Raw genomic sequence first — 17,584 nt, forward strand, 5'->3', positions numbered from 1 at the left:
CTCGGAGAACAGCAGCAGTTAAGATTTAAGCCCGGATAAAGGCTCACTTTTCATTCATAGTCAGAGCCTAAATGTGCTCTTCTTGTACCTAAACAGATAATAAGCACTGAGCACACTCCCCCTCCTTGACACAGCACACTGAGACTAATCACACATAATTGGAGAGGAGGAGCAGAGGGCTGGGCACGCTATTGTGTCCAGAGGACAAACGGTCAGTTTATGAGGCTTTGGGCTGATGTAGTCATTTCTTATACATCTATAGGGAAAAAAAAATTCTGTTCAAAAAGAAAAAAATAATGAGAGTGAGAGAGAGAGAGACAGAGACAGAGATGATAAGCTGAAACAATGAATTGGGACATCAGAAAGATGGGGTTTATTTATTTATTTACTTAACCAGAAAAGAAGGGTGATGTTTTCTATGTTTACAGATTTAGACTACCATTACCAAATGGAACAAAGACAATTTAAAAGGGGGGGGGGGAGATGGGAACCATCAAAAGAAAATCTGCTTTAGAGAGAAAAATATTTAGATTGCTCACAAGTCCAATTCTGATCTCAGATAGGCTGCTGACACACGGAAACACACAAAGGTTTGGTGCAGAAGAGCAACAAGCTGCCTGGAAAAACGAAAAGGTTTAGGAGCTGGCGGGGCCGCCCAGGAGTGATGTGTGTGTGTGTGTGTGTGTGTGTGTGTGTGTGTGTGTGTGTAGTCCCAGAACCAAGATTTGGAATGTGGAAAAGTAGGTGGGGCCCTGAGTCTCAGGGGACTCGTGGCAGACTTCTCTTCTTGTGAAAATAATTTCCCGTACATCTGATTTTTTTTCTCTGTCTTCTATCCCGTTTTGGTTAAAATAAGCAGAAGGGGGTAATGGAGATTTTCTTCATATATGTCCGAGTTTTCTTTTTTCAACTGAAAATAAGAGAAATACAAGGTAAGAGGAGTCAAGTGAGGAATTTTTATAAATTGATAATGTTAATTCTAACACGATGATGATTTTAACCTAAATATGCAATTCTTGAAAAATCAATCACATAAGAGCAACTCAACATAGTTGGTGGTGGTAACTGCCATGATGACAATATTAGAATAGGAATCTGAGGTTTTGTTTAATTTTGTTCTAGGAAAGGATTGGGTGATGTTTTCATAAGTACCCAAACTACACCGTGCCTGAGGGAAAGGTGGGGGTACCTTCATCTTTCCTAGAATAGCACTGGGCAGGTGTCTACATCAGCCTGGTTCTCAATACACTAGTTAGTGCTACATCACTCTAGGCAGGCAAGAACGTTGGATGGACTGGAGACCATGGTAACATCTGGGCACCGGGACAAGTTTGTGGGGCCTCAGACATTTCAAAGGCTGTCGAGGTCCTCCTTGGGGGTAGGGTGGGGGCGATAACAGCAATGAGTAATTCAGGATACTACCGTCACTCCCAGGAACATATTCCAACAGAACACCAACCCCTGATGGTGCTAAGATGAATTTCTGAGGATCTTTTGTGATACAATTTTAAATTCCAACCAATCTCCGTACTAAAGCACACATTCTGGTAAATGAGGGGGAGCACACTTTATTCTCCTCATTTGGCTAGAATAAATCTGACAGTCACATTTTATTTGTTCTAGCAAATAGTAGTTTGTTTCCTCCTCCTCCTTTGTGTGTGTGTGTGTGTGTGTGTGTGGCGGGGGGGGGGGGGGGCAGGGTTTCTCTGTGTAGCCCTGGCTGTCCTGAAACTTGCTCTGTAGACCAGGCTGGCCTGGAATTCAGAGATCCACCTGCCTCTGCCTCCTGAGTGCTGGGATCAAAGGTACACCACCATCCATGGCTAGTTTGTTACTTCTAAACACAATAGATTATGAGTTGGTATTTTTGAGCCAATTGTTATTTTATTTTTAATTTATAAAGAATCAGAAATCTTTCTTTTCACTATACTGGAAAGCGATTCTTTTATTACCTCAAATCAATCACCACTACCTACCTTAAAACATCCCATGAACCGCTCTACTATTACATTCTGCTGGGTTGGTCTGTTAGGGATATGTTCACTTGCACCTCCCTTCTAAATCCTACTCCAAAATGGGGACACGTCTTCTCTATTAAGGGCAAGAGCCACCTTCTCCGCTGGGACCTAAAGCCAACCTCATCTCCTTTCTAAGCTAAGAGCAGGTGGTGGGGCGCTCACTGATGTGACTTCCTTTTGCTTTCTTAGATGCCGGCTCACAAATGACTAATTGTCCCCTTAGAATGGAGCTTGAAGAGCTGTTTGTCACCAGTGTATCAACGGTGTTCATCACTCTCTGGTCTGATCATCACCACCATCATCACAATTCGTGAAACTGGCTCCACCAACTCCGATGCCCATGCCCTCTCACTGTACATACCTTAGCCACGCATCGCCCTAGCAACAGAATGCACACGTGGAAACATTTCACCGAGAGGAGAGGGGGCCATGATAGCGTAAATCTTTCCTCAGGGACTGGGGATAAGGGAAAGTTGAGTACTCCGAGCGAGTCAGCTGACCTCCTCACTGACAAGGCACTAATATACACAGCCTCAAATGAGCTCTTTATAAAGTCCCTGAGGTAATATATGGGATAAATAATTCTTCTGTAAATATGGTCTAGGAATCACTTTTAACTTGAATTCTGTGCTGACCTCTGGAGGCCAAAGCAGAGGTTTGGCTGCTGGAAGGGGCCAGGGGGCCAGCCTGGTCCTTCCTTTGAGCCTTTCTGGAAATTGGGGGTTGGGGGTGGGGGTGGGACTCCCCATCTCACAAACAGTACTGTAACACACACTCAGTTATCTCTGAACCAAGTAAATCTGTTACAGGAGAGTCCTTGAACACACACAAAGCTGTTAGGAAATACTGGCTTGGATTGGGGGAATGTTATAAGGCTGAAGAATAATTCCATTTACCCAGGCTGTACTTCTTTGCTCAATTAATAATTATAATTTTAAGGAGTAAGAAAGCACCTTGAAAAAAAAAAGGAACAAAAAAGCAAATTGTGAATAAAACAATTTTTCAATTTCATAGGTTAAAACAGGGTCTTCGAGGACCGCACTAAATTATAGAGCTGTTATTAGCAGCATTGTGCACTACTTCATAATTGGATGTAACACACTCAGCCTTACCACAGCAGGTACAGCAGAGGGAGTGGAGTTCAGACTGTTTACCCTTTACAGTATCCACAATTATCCACAGTACACCACACAGATTACAAGCACCAGCCACTTGTGAGTAGATAAGCGGAAGTGCAATATGGCCGTGCATTTCACACAATGTACCGACTTCACGGCTCAAGCTTTTTTTCTTTTCTTTTTCCCTTTTCTTCCTGGGCTGAGTACAGTACAAACATGTAGAGGATAAAATCTCCAGTGGTTTTGCCAAAGTCCAAAAACATGGCTCGTAACATTCTATTTCGAAAGAATATTCGAGCGGTTTCACCGGCTCGTTTCAAGGCAGCGCTCCATCTGAACGGAGGCTCTCCCTGGCTAAACCACTCGCTCTCCCAACAAGCTTGTGTCTTAGAGGGTTGCACCACACCATGGGGTAGTATGTTTGAGTCTCAGCCTGAAGGGACCAGGACGAGGCTGAGGAGGAGAGAGAAGGGGTTTATTTTATTTTATTTTATTTTTCCTTCCTGCTGCCCGGACAAACAGAAAGGCACGGTTGTGGCCGCCTGGGTCCTGAGCACGCCGGCTGCACCGTGTGGGCTTAACAAAAGCACGGGCAGAAAGTGCAGAATGGCACCGTTTTGATTACAGGCTTGCTTTTTAACGGAAATAAAATTTCACAGTTAACAATGAGAGGTGAAAAGTTTAAGAGGCAAAAGCTGTTCCTCCTGATCGCTGACTGTTAATCAGCTTCATGGGTGGTTGCCTAAATCTGTAGATTTTTTTTTTTTTTTAACCTCACACTACTGCCAAGATTGTAACTAATTTTTTCCCCTGTTGTAAGAGGAGGGGTGAAAAACTCGGCATAGAAGGCAGCTGTGTATGAGTGACGTGAGGTACTAACGCAGAGGGCAAAATTAAAATTCATGAATCTCTTCACAACCATTTGTGTAACAAGATTAAGACGGGACAGCGGAAAAGAGCGGCATTATCAGGCGTCTTACAGTCCTCCAGCTGCTTACCGCTCTATTCCAACACAGTAGGGCTAAGAGGATAACACGCAGCCCGAAGGGAAACGCGGCTCCTCCGATGGGGAGCAGGCGCGGCCCAGGGACGGTGGGCTTTGGCCAGAGACGCAGGGGGAAGAAAGCTGATTGCCGCTCAGGATGGAAAACTTTTAAGCCCTGGCTATTAGCAGGGCGGCCAACAAAAGCCGCCAGGGAGGAGGTTTCCGCACCCGAACCGAGCCGGCCCTCAGCTTCCTGGAGCTGCGTGAAGGTGGCAGGCACAGGGCATTGCCTTTGGCCTCAAGGCTGGGGTTGAGACTCCTGGGCTCGGTGAGCCGGCACAGGGGTGTCCCCTACTCACTCCACCTGGCCGGCTGGTGTGTGTGTGGTGTGTGTGTGTGTGTGAGAATCTGCTGAAAAAGGGACACAAGGGATGAGCATCCTTGTGCTAGAAGCAGGATGTCAAACTAATTGAAACAGCTCTCATTAAACACACACACACACACACACACACACACACACACACACACACACACACACGGAGTCCTATTTATTTATTTATACCTTTGACCCAGGACTGCATAGTACGGCCCCTGAGTTCTACTTCCTGTAAACATTCATGCAGATTCACCCCACAGCCACAAGGCAGACTATTTGTGAGCCCATTGTCAGCAAGGGGAGGGATTTGACTTGTAAGGAAACCTAAGGCCACTTAATTATTTAAAGGGATGTATTTATGTTTGGGCCAGTTAGTCAGTCAGTGGTGCCCTACCGAGTACTACCTGGGCACAGTACACAATAGAGATGCTAGAAACATGTTCCGAGGTTTTTCTGAATGTGCTGTGCTTAGCAGGATAGGGCGCAGCCCTGGAAACCAGAGGAGGGGCTGCCATCCACTAGAGTCTGACACTCAGGTTCTAGACAAAGGAGAGGTACCAAGGACTCAGGGGCCTTGCCTGTCCCATCGTACTTCAGAGGTTTCAGAGAGGAGACAAGGGGTCTCAGGGGACAGTGCCAAACATCTCTGCTGGTGGAAAGACCCACACCTTCGATCTCCTAAGCTGTCACTGAGAAACTAAAAGCATCCCTGGTTCTAAGGGGCAAGTAGACGTCACGACATCAAAGCGGCGTCAGCTGATCCTTGTAGTTCCAACCTGACCCTGGAGAGAAGGCCACCCCATTCCTTTGGTTGAAGGCACTCAGGAGGCCAGGAGAGACACTCTCCCCACCGGGTACCCCCCTCAGAGCTCTTCCTTTTGTTCTGGGGACAGGGTAAGGGAGGGGGCAGGAGACATCATTCTGGAGAAGCAGGTAAGATGTGAATAACTTGTCACTGGGTTCCTATTTTCTGATTGTAAGCCATGGGTCTGATTCTGCCAGTGAGAGGATGCCATTAACTTTCAGTTCTCCAAGCATCGTCCACTCCCACCCCCACCCATAGGCTACAGGGAGCCCTAGAGACAGAGAAGGCAACCCATTTCAGGGAAGTGAGAATAAGGGACCGTTCTCTTGCTTGGAAGATCAGACCCGTTTTTGCATATAAGTTTTCAGGAGTCAACCCATTTCGACATTATATCACCAGTCTGAGCAATAAAGAATGCTATTCACATTGTCTCGGGAGAAAATTAAGGTCAGGTTTTTCCTTTTCTGCAGTCACGGCTTGTGAAAGCATGCCAAGTCAGGGTCTCTCACCATGGGCAGATGAGCTCAGCAAAGGGAGATTTCTGCAAGCCACAGCCACAAAATTACCCAAGAAATCTGCATTAGGCTAGTCCCTGTGACAGGCACCAGCCCACACGAGAATCCTAAAAACTTTTCCATGAAATACTCGCCTCTTGGTGTCCTATATTGCCCTATGCCCATAAATAATAAAAAGGCTGATAACATTGCTTTATGTAAGCAGGCTTAGAAATCACTCTCAGATAAGTGCTTTTGACCTAAATCTTGTAGCGCCTCATCCTGACATCTAACCTCACAACTGTGAAATTCTGTATGAGAGTTAACAGTCTCAAACTGTCAACTGACCCAGCCATAAAGCAAGCAGAGATAAAGATTTACAGTCCAACATGATACAATTAGACATTCACCTTCTATTTCTTTCAGCACAGCTAAGCGTTTAACCTACTTAAAAGCCGAAGGTTTTTCATTAGAACACAAATGCATTTTGTCATTCATTCTAAGCCGCCTCCTCTTGCATCTTGCAAATTAGTCCATTATGAATGAAAAAGATTAGTTTGTTTCAGAGAAAGGGGTAAACAGGCATGGTTTCTGTAAAATCCTCCTAGACATGCAAAGATAAAAGATGGCTTTACCACACAAAATAATCAGATACAAATAGCTGTGTGGGCGCAACTCACCTAAAGAGTACTTTAATCAAATATTTAGGTTACCTGCCAAAAAGACCATGATCTCTTCAAAAATGCAATGCGGATTAAAGTGTTATCTAGCACAAGCAGAAAACTAACCTTGGAGTGGAAGTTTGAAATGTGTTCATCATAATTTTCATGTCTTTGGAGAGAGAAACCGGCTTTTTCGGCTAGATTGCAAAACTGGTTGAATGTATTCCCTCGGCGTGGGGCAAATACCATTGCTTTGCCCTAGAACATTAGAAAAAGAAATTCACACAGTTTAAAACTGGAAGGCAAGCAAACACAGCAGACATGAAGTCAAAGCATTCATCTCCTCTAAGGTACAGAAACTTAACTGTTCTGGAGACATTTAAGCAGGAAGGACACTCATAGGGAGAATCATTCAAGGGCAGATAAAGAAAAGAATATCTCACACTCAAATGGCCGTGCTATATTGTATTATTTCCAAATAATGCATATGTAATAAACAAAACGTAGTTGGGAGCTGCCATTCTAGACAATGTATCCTGTATCAGGTCTAGTAGTTTAGGACATGGATATTAGAGTCTGGGGTGGTTCCCATCGCCTGTGACTCCTTCATACCTACCAACACAGTTCCAGAGCACATGGTAACCGATGTTTCTACAGTTAGTTTATTACACCCTGAAGATTAGGTGCCAAGCTACTCTCCATAGATGAGTGGCCACAATACATGCTGGAGCATTCTTAAATTTCAGCCCTGTCCCTAGCCTTTTCTGTGACTTTCCTGGTCTGGGACAAGGTTCCAAAATTTAGGTTCCCATCTTCAGTGAATCCCTCAGAAAGGTCCACTGTAACAGGGCGACTCTACAGGAGTCAAATGAAAGTGGTACCACGTACGTAGTAGGCAGGCATTTCTAAACAGCCACACAATCTGAAGACACCTGGGGCCCTGAGGAGGACCTGAGTAAAATGTCCACTGGACTTCAGAAGGCCAGTGTGACAAGACATTTCACAATGACCCTTCACTAATAACTGGGTGCGTGTGGACTCCCTCTTCCCCTGACATGTATACAGAATGACCAGGTTTCCCAATCTTATTTTTCTCCCCATTAAACAAAAACAGATACCTATATGCTTCTGTTAATTCCATGCTTATAGCTGTCATTGAAATGCCACCCCAGGCTCTGAGAGAATTATGAGATATATTCCAGTTCCTTTTGTTGTTGTTTGTTTGCTTGTAGCAGGGTCTTGTTATGTAGCCCAGGCTAGCCCCGAATTTGCGTCCCTCCTGCCTCCACTTTCTGAGGTCTGCGGTTGCAGGCATGAGTTACCATGCCTAACTTATTCCAGTTTATTATGACAGAAAGTTTTCACTCATACCTACCAGACATTTATTGGTACGGGAGTGTGTCAGACAATGGGCTCATCATCTACACAGACATCATCTCTAGTCTCCAACCTGTAAAAGTATCCTCAGGTCCTTTTTACAGGGATGCTCAGAAAGCTGGATAACTGGCCAAGAGGACACAAGCCAGACTTGATTAGAAGCTTATCAACCTGACTTCAACGTGGGTGCCCTTCTTTCTATTCCTCTGTCTCCCTATTAGCCACGGTGATGGCAATGACCACTACCACTGAACTGGTTGCTTCACAAACGCTCTTTAGTCCCTTGGATGCTGTTTTCCACTACCTTGTAGATTAGACATTGCACTTTACAGAGGAGTAAACCGGCAGGGGAAGGTTTGAAAAACAGTAGGAACCACGGGGCAGAAAGAATCCTGAACTTAAACACGGATCCTCACCATCAAACGGCTGCGGCATCTTAGGACGACCAGAACCACACCATCCAACCAAGAGCGGGAAGGGACGTTGGCGATGGTGTCATCTGATCCCCTGATTCTGCACACACGAACCTGCAGCCCCCTCCCCCCGCCCAGCTGACCTGCTGAGTTTACTCATCCATCTAATGGGAAGAACCAAGCCGCATGGCTTTGTTTGTTTGTTTGTTTGTTTTCCTTCCAGCAAGCTGTGAGGCTCAAATGGAGTGAATGTAGAAAAATGATTTGAAAAGCAAGGTGATTGATACGTAAGATCAGAAAAAATCTGTATTACTCAACCGTGATACAAGAATCCTCACCCCCACCCCGTCCACCTGTAAGAGAATACACCGATCCATTGCTCTGGGCACAAGTGTGTTTCACACTGTGTTTACACAGACATACATACACACACCCAGGCACATAATTACAGTGGCACCAATCGCGCCACTATACTTAAGGTTCTGTCAGCTTTTCCAATATTAATTGCTATTTTCAGGCAGTTTTCAAACTTAGCAGCAAAAATTCATTTTTATGTGAAACGAGATATAATACACGGTCTCAGCGGGAGAACATGAGTCTTCTTTTTTTTTTTTTTAAGAAAAAAAAAGAAGGAAATATGAGTAGGGTCATTTCAGTCATTTCAAAGGACTGGTTGCCATTCTGGAGTTTTGAATAATGGAAGTTGTTTGCACCTACAAAGATTGCCACACAGTTACAATTGAGGAGTTGATTCTTTACAGCTATTATCCAAGCTATATATCATAGCGTTTCAGGGTGACAGGATTCTTGGTTGGGCTGATGTTTGCATTCACAAAGTGCATACTTCCCACATCCCACTCACTAGTGGGCTGGGAGTGGGTGGTTAGGCTAAGAAGCGTTTTCTGACTAAACATCGTTCCTCTGCTTAGGGCTCAGTTTACCATCTATCACTAACAAATACATCCAGAATAGTAGCAAGCACACCCCCTTCCCCTCCCAAGCCTCTCCACTACTGTTACAGCCTCCGGTTGGTTCTCAGTACTTATCATCACAGACACACGCTACATCCTTGTTTGCTATTGCCTGGCTTCTCTGGCTGGATTGCACACTCCATGACAACAGGGTCTTCCAATCCAGTGCTCTATGCACTGCACTTCCTCCGTACCTAGCAGATAGTATGGACTCAGTCAATATTTGTGGAGAGAATAAACTAAATCCAGGTGCTGAATAATCCAAAAAATCACCGGTCTTGGAGAATTTGAAAGCCACATTCTATCGGTTATTCTTTTGAAGAGATTTTCTGCAAGGGGCTTTTACAGAAGCCAGTTCTAGGGAGGGATTGCAGAGGGCACCCATCTGCCCAACCCAGCACCCCCAGCAAGAGCAGGAGGGAGTAGCAGTGTTGGTACAGAATTAGTTATGAGCTTTAAACTGTGTTTCGTTTTGTTGAATATCGATATTTTGAGACGTGGATTAATGTTTTGGAGGGTGATAGTACACCACCCGTCCATTCAAAGACAGATACAGAGCCCCATCGGGTTGCCAGTCTCTGCCCCATGCCGTAATGGGTGGTTTTCCAGGCACCCTGCCTCCCAGTGTCCCCAGAGGAGCAGCGCATGTCTGTGGAGGACAACAACAGCCTCGCAATTTAGGTTGAAAAAAAAAAAAATCAAAACAAGAAAAACAATATAGATTTCAAATTAGCGCATTACCTTAGGAAAATTATTTTCAATTTACCAAAGTGCAACTTTCTAAGCACTCAGCCACAGAGTCGTTTTTAAAACTCAGAATGAACACTCAATTGAATGTAAAATTGGGCTGATGGGCAGAAATCCGAGGGAATTCACTTATCCCTGGAGAGACAGGGAGAGAAGTTCCATTCAGCAACAAAGCCACTGTTTACAGTGTGAGCACCACTGTTGTTACTTTGCTAGGCTGCTCCATACTCAGGTATTAAAGGGTCATACTTGTGGGAAATAAGGGTACTTCAGCTTTATTTAGGAAAGGAATGTGCCACGACGCTGAAATGCCTTCACCTCCTCCCTCTTCCAGGCAACCAATTATTAAATACCGATTACATGTTCAAGCTTATGCTTATTTTTGGTTTGTTTACCTGGCTTCTGAGATGTAGCCTTCACTCACTTCTTCTCCGGCCTCTCTCTCACCCACTCTCTCTCTCCTCCTCCATTCTCGGCTCCTCCTCTCCCACTAGCTCTTTGTCAGAGGCTCCCCAGCTTCTGTCTACTTTCTCTTCGTGTTCTGTATAATTCTAGGCAATTGAGCCGAAGTCCACAGCTTCAACTATCACTTCCGAGTATGTAAGTGTGGCATTCCCCTTTGCGAAGGGTCCACACCCATCGTTCCGGGTGCCTACTCATCTCCGCATGTGGGTATTCTGAAAATATCCTTAACCCAGTCTGTCTGAAGGGGAATGTAACCCTTGGCTCCAAACCTGACCATTCTCAGAGCACTAGACATCACAGCCCACCTCTCACATTCATGTCCAGATACGCAGAGCCGAGGACCTGCGTGGTGTGGTTTGTTCCCAAACTCGTTCCCAGCTGGAAACCTGGGAGCCAGAGCATCGCCACTGGTTTCTTTTCTTTTCTCTTTTTCTTCCACTTTCCCTCTCTTCTCTTCTCCCTTTTCTTCACAGGGTCTCACACAGCTCATGTTGGTTTCAACCCCCACCCCATCCCCTTGTGTTCACTTTCCAGAGGCCTGTGCCCCCACACCTGGTAAGGCGCTGTCTTTCAGAACCTCAAAGCCCTGTCCCCCGACCCTCAAGCGTGTTCTGAACTGCTTGAGGGGGACCTGAAGGGATGAAAGGAGGCCAGGGCTGGGAGCACAGTGTTTTCACATCCTAGTTTACACTTGGTTGTTTCATTTTGGTGCTCGCTCTGGAACCCAGGGCTTTGTGAACGGCGTGTGCTCTAGCACAGAGCTACACCTGACCTTACTTTCGTCTCTTTAACTGGGGTGCCGGCCTGACAGTTTGACCAAAAAGTCTCTCCAACTAAACAGGGATTGGAAACTCCCGAGATGGGTCCTGACTTCTTGGGATGGCAGACAAAGCCCCCATATGACCTGACTCACACCATATCTACAAGTGTCTCTGGCCCTCCCCTACTCACCTGGTCCTCTAGTCAAACTGACCTAATTACAGCTGATGTGTGCTTTCACGCATCCCCTTGCCATTAAACTTGCAAACACTCCCCCGGGCTACAGTGCCTCTCCTACCTCACTTTTTCCGTCTGCCTGGTAAACTCTTACTCATCCCTCGGCACCCAGGTCAGACACCGTTGATGCCTTTTCTGACTTTCTCTGTCCCTCCCCAAGCGGTCATTTCCACTCCCTCCCTCCGTGGGTCGCCACAGCTTTGCTCCCTCTTCACACACCATCTTGCAGCAGCTGGCTTCCTTGGGGTAGGGTTATATCGTTTCTTACTCCATCCTCTCTGTTCCCAGCTCCATGCTGAGCATCCAAGAGACATGAAGAAAGTGAGCATCCATTCCATACTTTCTTCTTCGGTGTTATTAGCGCTTAGATGGATGATTCCAGGTAGAACTTGGTCCATGCTGGACCCTGAGGAACTTGGCTTTTCTCAAACACTCCTTGACTGCAAACGGGCCCCTTGGCAGTATCTGAGTGGCCATGCCACTGTGCATTAAACACTCAGTGGCTCTCTATATTATCTGATAAGGCCCTGTTTCTTCATCACAAAATGGTACCCCAAAGCAACTCTTTAGCTTCTTTTCCGGCCTCTGCCCGGGCTCCAAAGTAGACAGACACACTCAAGACAGAGCACATTGTAGGCAAATAGCGTGCTTTCCCATACTTCCTGTGTGAGCATCCATGTTCCCTCCATAGACGCTACTTCTCTCCCCCCCTTTGAGGTACAGCGCATCCTTCTGATACCTCTGGAGTTGCACACAAATGCCTCTTAGGTGAACCTTCCAAGGCCTCCAGTCACCCTGTGCTTTCTCCTGGCATTTCTCTCCTGGCCATGCTGTGTTATAATTGTCAGCAGCTCCTGTGTGACTCTGCTCTGTTATCGTGCTTTACAGGGTTCCTCACTCTCTGTCACATCTCCACGCTCCAGAGCTCAGTGCCAGGCAGACCACGGTTACTTAGCAAGTATCTGATGAAACGAAACCATCTGTCCAACCTGTGGCCCGTGGTCTGTATGCGGCAGCTTGTGGCCCAGGATGGCTTTGAATGCAGCCCATCACAAAAACCCATAAACTTAAGGAAAATATTATGAGACTTTTTTGAGGTGGAGGACTTGATGGTGCAGCTCGTTAGTGTAAATTTTGTAGAAGAATACTTCATGTTGCAATGTCAAAAGATATCAAGTAAGCATTTTGGGGTAGAACAATAGAAAAGGTCAGCCATCATTATGGAGAATTTCCTGTATACTAGTGTTTTGTTATATAGTCTAGGCAGGCCTTGAACTTACCAGCTGTCTGGGCTACCTGGATATATACCTGTATTCTATTGAAGACAGAAATTCAAAAGCTTCATACAACTGTTAAGAACCACATCAGGCTGTATTTTGCATGGACCTCCGTGGGTGCAGCACATCTCTACAAACAGATCTTCAATCCTTGGGTGCCCCAGAATCTATCTACCTCATATCTTGGTTCTCCTCAAAGAGCACACAGTACTGCATATGTACTTGGGTACTGAAACAGTACCCAGAGCCCTTAGAAAAGAACTTCCCAGGGCTGGGCTTGTGTTCTGAGGGCCTTAAAACCTTCTAGAAGCTTCTAGAAGCTCTCTATTGTTACATCCCAGGTCAGCAAGGGACGGCTGAACAGCTTTGCAGCAAGAGCCGCTGGGCCTTGGACCTGGCCAGCAGGCAGGAACCCACGTGGTTTTCACCACGGCTTCAGTCACTCACACATACCAATTTCCCTGAGGTAAACAAACAAACAAACAAACAAAAAAGAGGGGTTTGTTCCGATGTAAACAGAGGTGTTGGATTTAACAAAAAGATGAGGAAGTCACTCAATAAGAAGAAATTGCTCTTCTAAAATGGGGACTGGTGGTTTTCAACTGCAGGGCTTCCTGGACATAGGCAGGGCTCCTAGCATCTTGCGACTGCGAGGGCCTGGTTTTGAAGGAGGTTATATTAATTTCACAGCGACAGGTAAAGGATTATTTTTCATTATCATTTCTATTATCATTACTATTACTGTTGTTATTGTGTGTGCACTCCAGCACATGTGTGCGAGTGCACGGGTTGGAGTCAGGAGATGGCGTTCTGGTGTCCTCTTTCCATGGTGGTTCCAGGGGTTTGAACTCAGGTCAGCAAACTTGCCCGGCAGGGCCCTTTACTACACGGGCTACTGTGATGTTTCTGAGCTGCGGACGATTGGCAGGTGGTGATAACCAGCTGGAGCGCTGTCTGTACGGCGGTCCCGCCTGCCTCCTTGCAGTCCTGTGTGAGCCCCCACTGCCTCGCAGGCCCGGCTCCCCTCTGGGATACACGGCCACTTTAGAGGAATATTAGCAGATGTCATTTGCTGTTTGTCATTGCTGTTCAGCTTGCAGGCTGCTCTGGCCAGATTTGAAATTGCTTTCGGGTCTTCTGATATAGGACATTGCTGTTGTCAAGACTTTAGGGAACATGGCCATGAGCAGTCACCCCATCAATCATTAGCAACGAGAAACCACTTATCAGCAGGGCAAAGAGAAGTGGGGATGTTGCTTCTTGGGATGAGTAAAATTTATTGATTTCAGGGTTTCTCTTTTGGGGGGGGGGCGGTTCAAGACAGGGTTGTTGTTGTTGTTGTTTTTATATCTCTCTTTTCTAGAGAGTTCCTAATAGTACTCTGACAGAAGCCAACTGTGTATGTAGTTTTCCTAGAGTTGAAGAAAATGTCCGTTTCAGGCTGGTGGCATTTTTTTTTTTTTTAATTTTTTTTATTTTAAATTTTTTGATAGAAGCCCGGGCTTGGTATGGTGACTCTCCAGGTTTGGGGGCTATTTGGCTGAGGACTTGAGGTCAGCCTTAGGATCTGACATTGCTGTTGGGGCAAGCCAGGGGCCCACCTGAGAGGCTAGACTCTATTTCCCCGCATCTGTGACTCCTCCAGCATAAAAACAGAGCAGCAGGGACAGACGCCCTCTTTGTCCGTCTTACCTGTTTTTAGACCCCTCTGACCCCCAGATGCTGATTTGGTCGAATTAGCAATCAAGTAAAGATACACCTCAAAAGTACAGAGTTTGCTCCTTTCCGGGCCTGACACCCAAACACTCATGTTGCAATGATTTAACTCCCACTGATGTAGCCTTGGCTCTCTTCCTACCTAGAGGGGCTGTATGTATAAAGTGTCCTCTTCACTCAGTAGGCGCTCCCCTGGGACTAGTCAGTTTCTGCTGTACGGGGGGCCACAGAGGAAAGCAGCAGGTGCGGATGGTTATGTGCAGAAATCCCCAAAGTCTGCATCAGGAAAATAGCCTTTCCTTCCTGCCAGCCTTTCTCAATGTGCTCAGAAAGCACCTCCTCTACCTTGTCCCTGCTGCTGTCTGAAAGTCTCCAGGTCGTCCGTCCACAAGGAGAGGAGCACTCACATGCACCGCACAGAAGAACTGGCTCCTCTCATTCTTCAGGAAGAGACTGGGGAGAAACAGAGGTTTCTAGAGGATGAAACCACCAGCCATAGAGGCCAGATGTGAGCCTACGCTTTCCATTTCCTGGTAAGTAGGACTTTGGGTCCCGGAGCTGAGTGTGGGTGAACTTGCATTTTCCCCTCACTGGGGGCAAAGGGGCCACGGCAGGAGGCTTCAGAGCCTGGTACTGCTGAGCTGGACCTGCAGCTGGGCCTACCGTCAGCCAGCCTGCCATTTCTTCTTAGGACCACTGTCTCCTAGATTAACCTCAACAGGCTGTTAGAGCAACCCCTGGCTGCCGTTTCAGAGACTTACTGTCTTGTTATGTGGTCTAGGCAGGCCTTGAACTTGCCATAGAGTCCAGGCTGCCCTCCAACTCATGATCCCTCAGCCCCCTGAATAACGGAATTATAGGCATGTGCCACCACATCCCCTAGCTGCCTTGGTGAGGATTATCAATCTGGGTGGCTAGTAAGCTCCATTTTTTTTTTTTTTAAATGCCTTCCAGCATTCTGGGAACTTGAAGCATTTGGTGACTCTTGCTCAGACCCTGAGAACTTGCAGTATCCTACACAAGACCACCAAACACTTAGGATCCACCAGTGTAGCACCGGCGTTATTTCCTTGGGGGATACTTCAAGTATCTTCATACCGTGGGCCACAGAACCATGGAGGAATTGTCTAGGCTCAAAAGGAGCCTATAGCTAGCTTTAATTGTAATGTAGCCATTGCACACAATCTTAATCTTGAACTATGACTGTCCACTCAGTGGGGGAAGTCCTTCAGAAGTATAAGAACCAGCCATGAGAGGTAGAAGATTCACCACTACTAGGTGGGAACCCTCAGGCCCACCAGCACAAGTTGTGACCAGGATTCTTGATTGCCTAGTCCACATGACCTTTCCGGGATTCTTGATTGCCTAGCCCACGTGACCTTTCTAGGATCCACGGGGTGGAGGCCCAGGGTGCAAGTCCCCAGCCCCCACAGACCTGAGATTCTGAGTGGCAGCTTCAATACGTCCATATTGCTATTCATTGCTATTCAGACTTCCTCTCTGATAGTGGCCCCCCTGAACTTTAAACTAGAACAGTCCATGGCCGTGAGTGCCAGCAATCCTGTGAGGAGCCTAAGTCAGGTGTCCTACTCCTGGTTTTAATGCTGCAGGCTGGGTTTGGTCTCAGCCTCAGCATGTAGCATGTGGAAGTGTCACCTGCTCCAGGGCTTGGCCCTATCCTTCTCTGCCAAGAGGTTAAGAACTGGCTGTCCGTCAGTGGGTTGCTGTCCTGGCTCAGAGGGGGCTGCTGTGTGGAACCACACTTCAGGCAGGGAAGAGCATGGTTCAGGGTTTAACAGCCGGTACAGAGAGCCTCGAGAGATTCCAGTCCAATCTGCATTTAGGTCTATTCATAGCTTGGGCAGTTTCCTATTGTAAATCATGCAAATCTGCTGCAAAATGGAGTATTTGCCACAAATAGGCTTTGAAGGGGTGTTGGTGATGAGTGAAGTGCTGTTTGTGCAGTGTGAGATCCGGGAGTCCTTGAAAGCATTGTGCTTATGTATGAGACATTTTCATAGCGTCTTTGCATCCGAGCATCTCAGTGCCCTCCCTGAGAATCCCGGTCTTGCAAATGCTTGCAAGCGTCCTCCAAGGCTAACAGGGGAGATGAAGAGGCCCAGAAGAGGCCCGGCATTCCTCCTGCTGCCCTCAACTTGGGCGGCCTCCTCCATGTGGCAGCAGCCAGCAGCGGCTTGGCACATGCCCCTTCCTTGCCTCAAGACCTACTCCCCACTTCACAAGCAGAATCGAGAAGGCCAATTTAATTGAATTGATTGCCACTTACAAAGCTGCGGTTACTCCTCCGAGAGGCCTATTTAAAGTTTCTGAACTACAGAGAGATAACAAAATAAAAAGCAATAGTGTAAGGCAATGGATGATTATCAAATTGCTCTGGGAGCCTTCAGAGTGAGAAAGATATAAAAGGAAGATTGAAAGGTATTAGTCTATAAGTCTCACTGAGGTCACAAGGCTAGAGTCTTTCACAAAAGACTTCAGAAACAAAACTTTAGAAAATACACACACACACACACACACACACACACACACACAGAGAGAGAGAGAGAGAGAGAGAGAGAGAGAACAGTCATATCAGATAACTGTGAGTTCTTATCTTCGATTACACTAAGACCATTAGCCTGTTTTAAATTCCTGTGGCACAGCAAAGAGTCTTACATACTTACAAGATTTTTTTTTTTTAATGCATGAGCTTTAAACTCATTTTCTGACTTTAAATAGATGTATATTAACTCTCCGTTTACTCTCCAGGACCTCCTAGCCTAGTACTACAGTTCAACCAAAATACGAGTGGATACAAACTCTGTAATTTACTCACAGGCATAAATGGATATATAAATGTAAAAATGTGCACAATATTTTATGCCATGCTTGGCTTCATTGTGACCTAATATTTATAATATGTAAATAATGGCTTCCTTTTAAAGCAAAGAACTTTTAATATACAGATTCATCTGGAAGTCCTTTTTTCTTTGATATAAACAGAAATAAAAAGAAAAAAAGTATTCTTATGATACAAATAAATACCCCACGACAAAGGTTACCACTGAAGGGATTTAAAATGACAGAAGTCAACAGAAAAATTTCAATATCATAATTCTACTTTAATATGAAGATATTGTTATCAAAGGGAAAGGCTCCAGAAA

At 46.0% G+C, this 17,584-nt stretch overlaps 1 protein-coding gene across 2 annotated transcripts in view; it reads right to left on the bottom strand.

Moving 5' to 3' along the window:
* Positions 1-478: 478 nt before the first annotated feature.
* The window catches only part of Camkmt (calmodulin-lysine N-methyltransferase), a 376,835-nt gene continuing 359,729 nt past the window's right edge, over positions 479-17,584 (bottom strand). For both annotated transcript variants that reach the window (XM_059248568.1, XM_059248567.1), the window contains 2 exons: positions 6,585-6,716; positions 479-910 (listed from right to left, as the gene is read on the bottom strand). In XM_059248568.1, the coding sequence (XP_059104551.1) occupies positions 833-910; positions 6,585-6,716 (210 nt within the window). In that variant the 3' untranslated portion in view covers positions 479-832. The remainder of the gene's footprint in view (positions 911-6,584; positions 6,717-17,584) is intronic.

Source organism: Peromyscus eremicus, chromosome 22 (assembly GCF_949786415.1).
Source record: "Peromyscus eremicus chromosome 22, PerEre_H2_v1, whole genome shotgun sequence".
Classification (NCBI taxonomy): Eukaryota; Metazoa; Chordata; class Mammalia; order Rodentia; family Cricetidae; genus Peromyscus; species Peromyscus eremicus.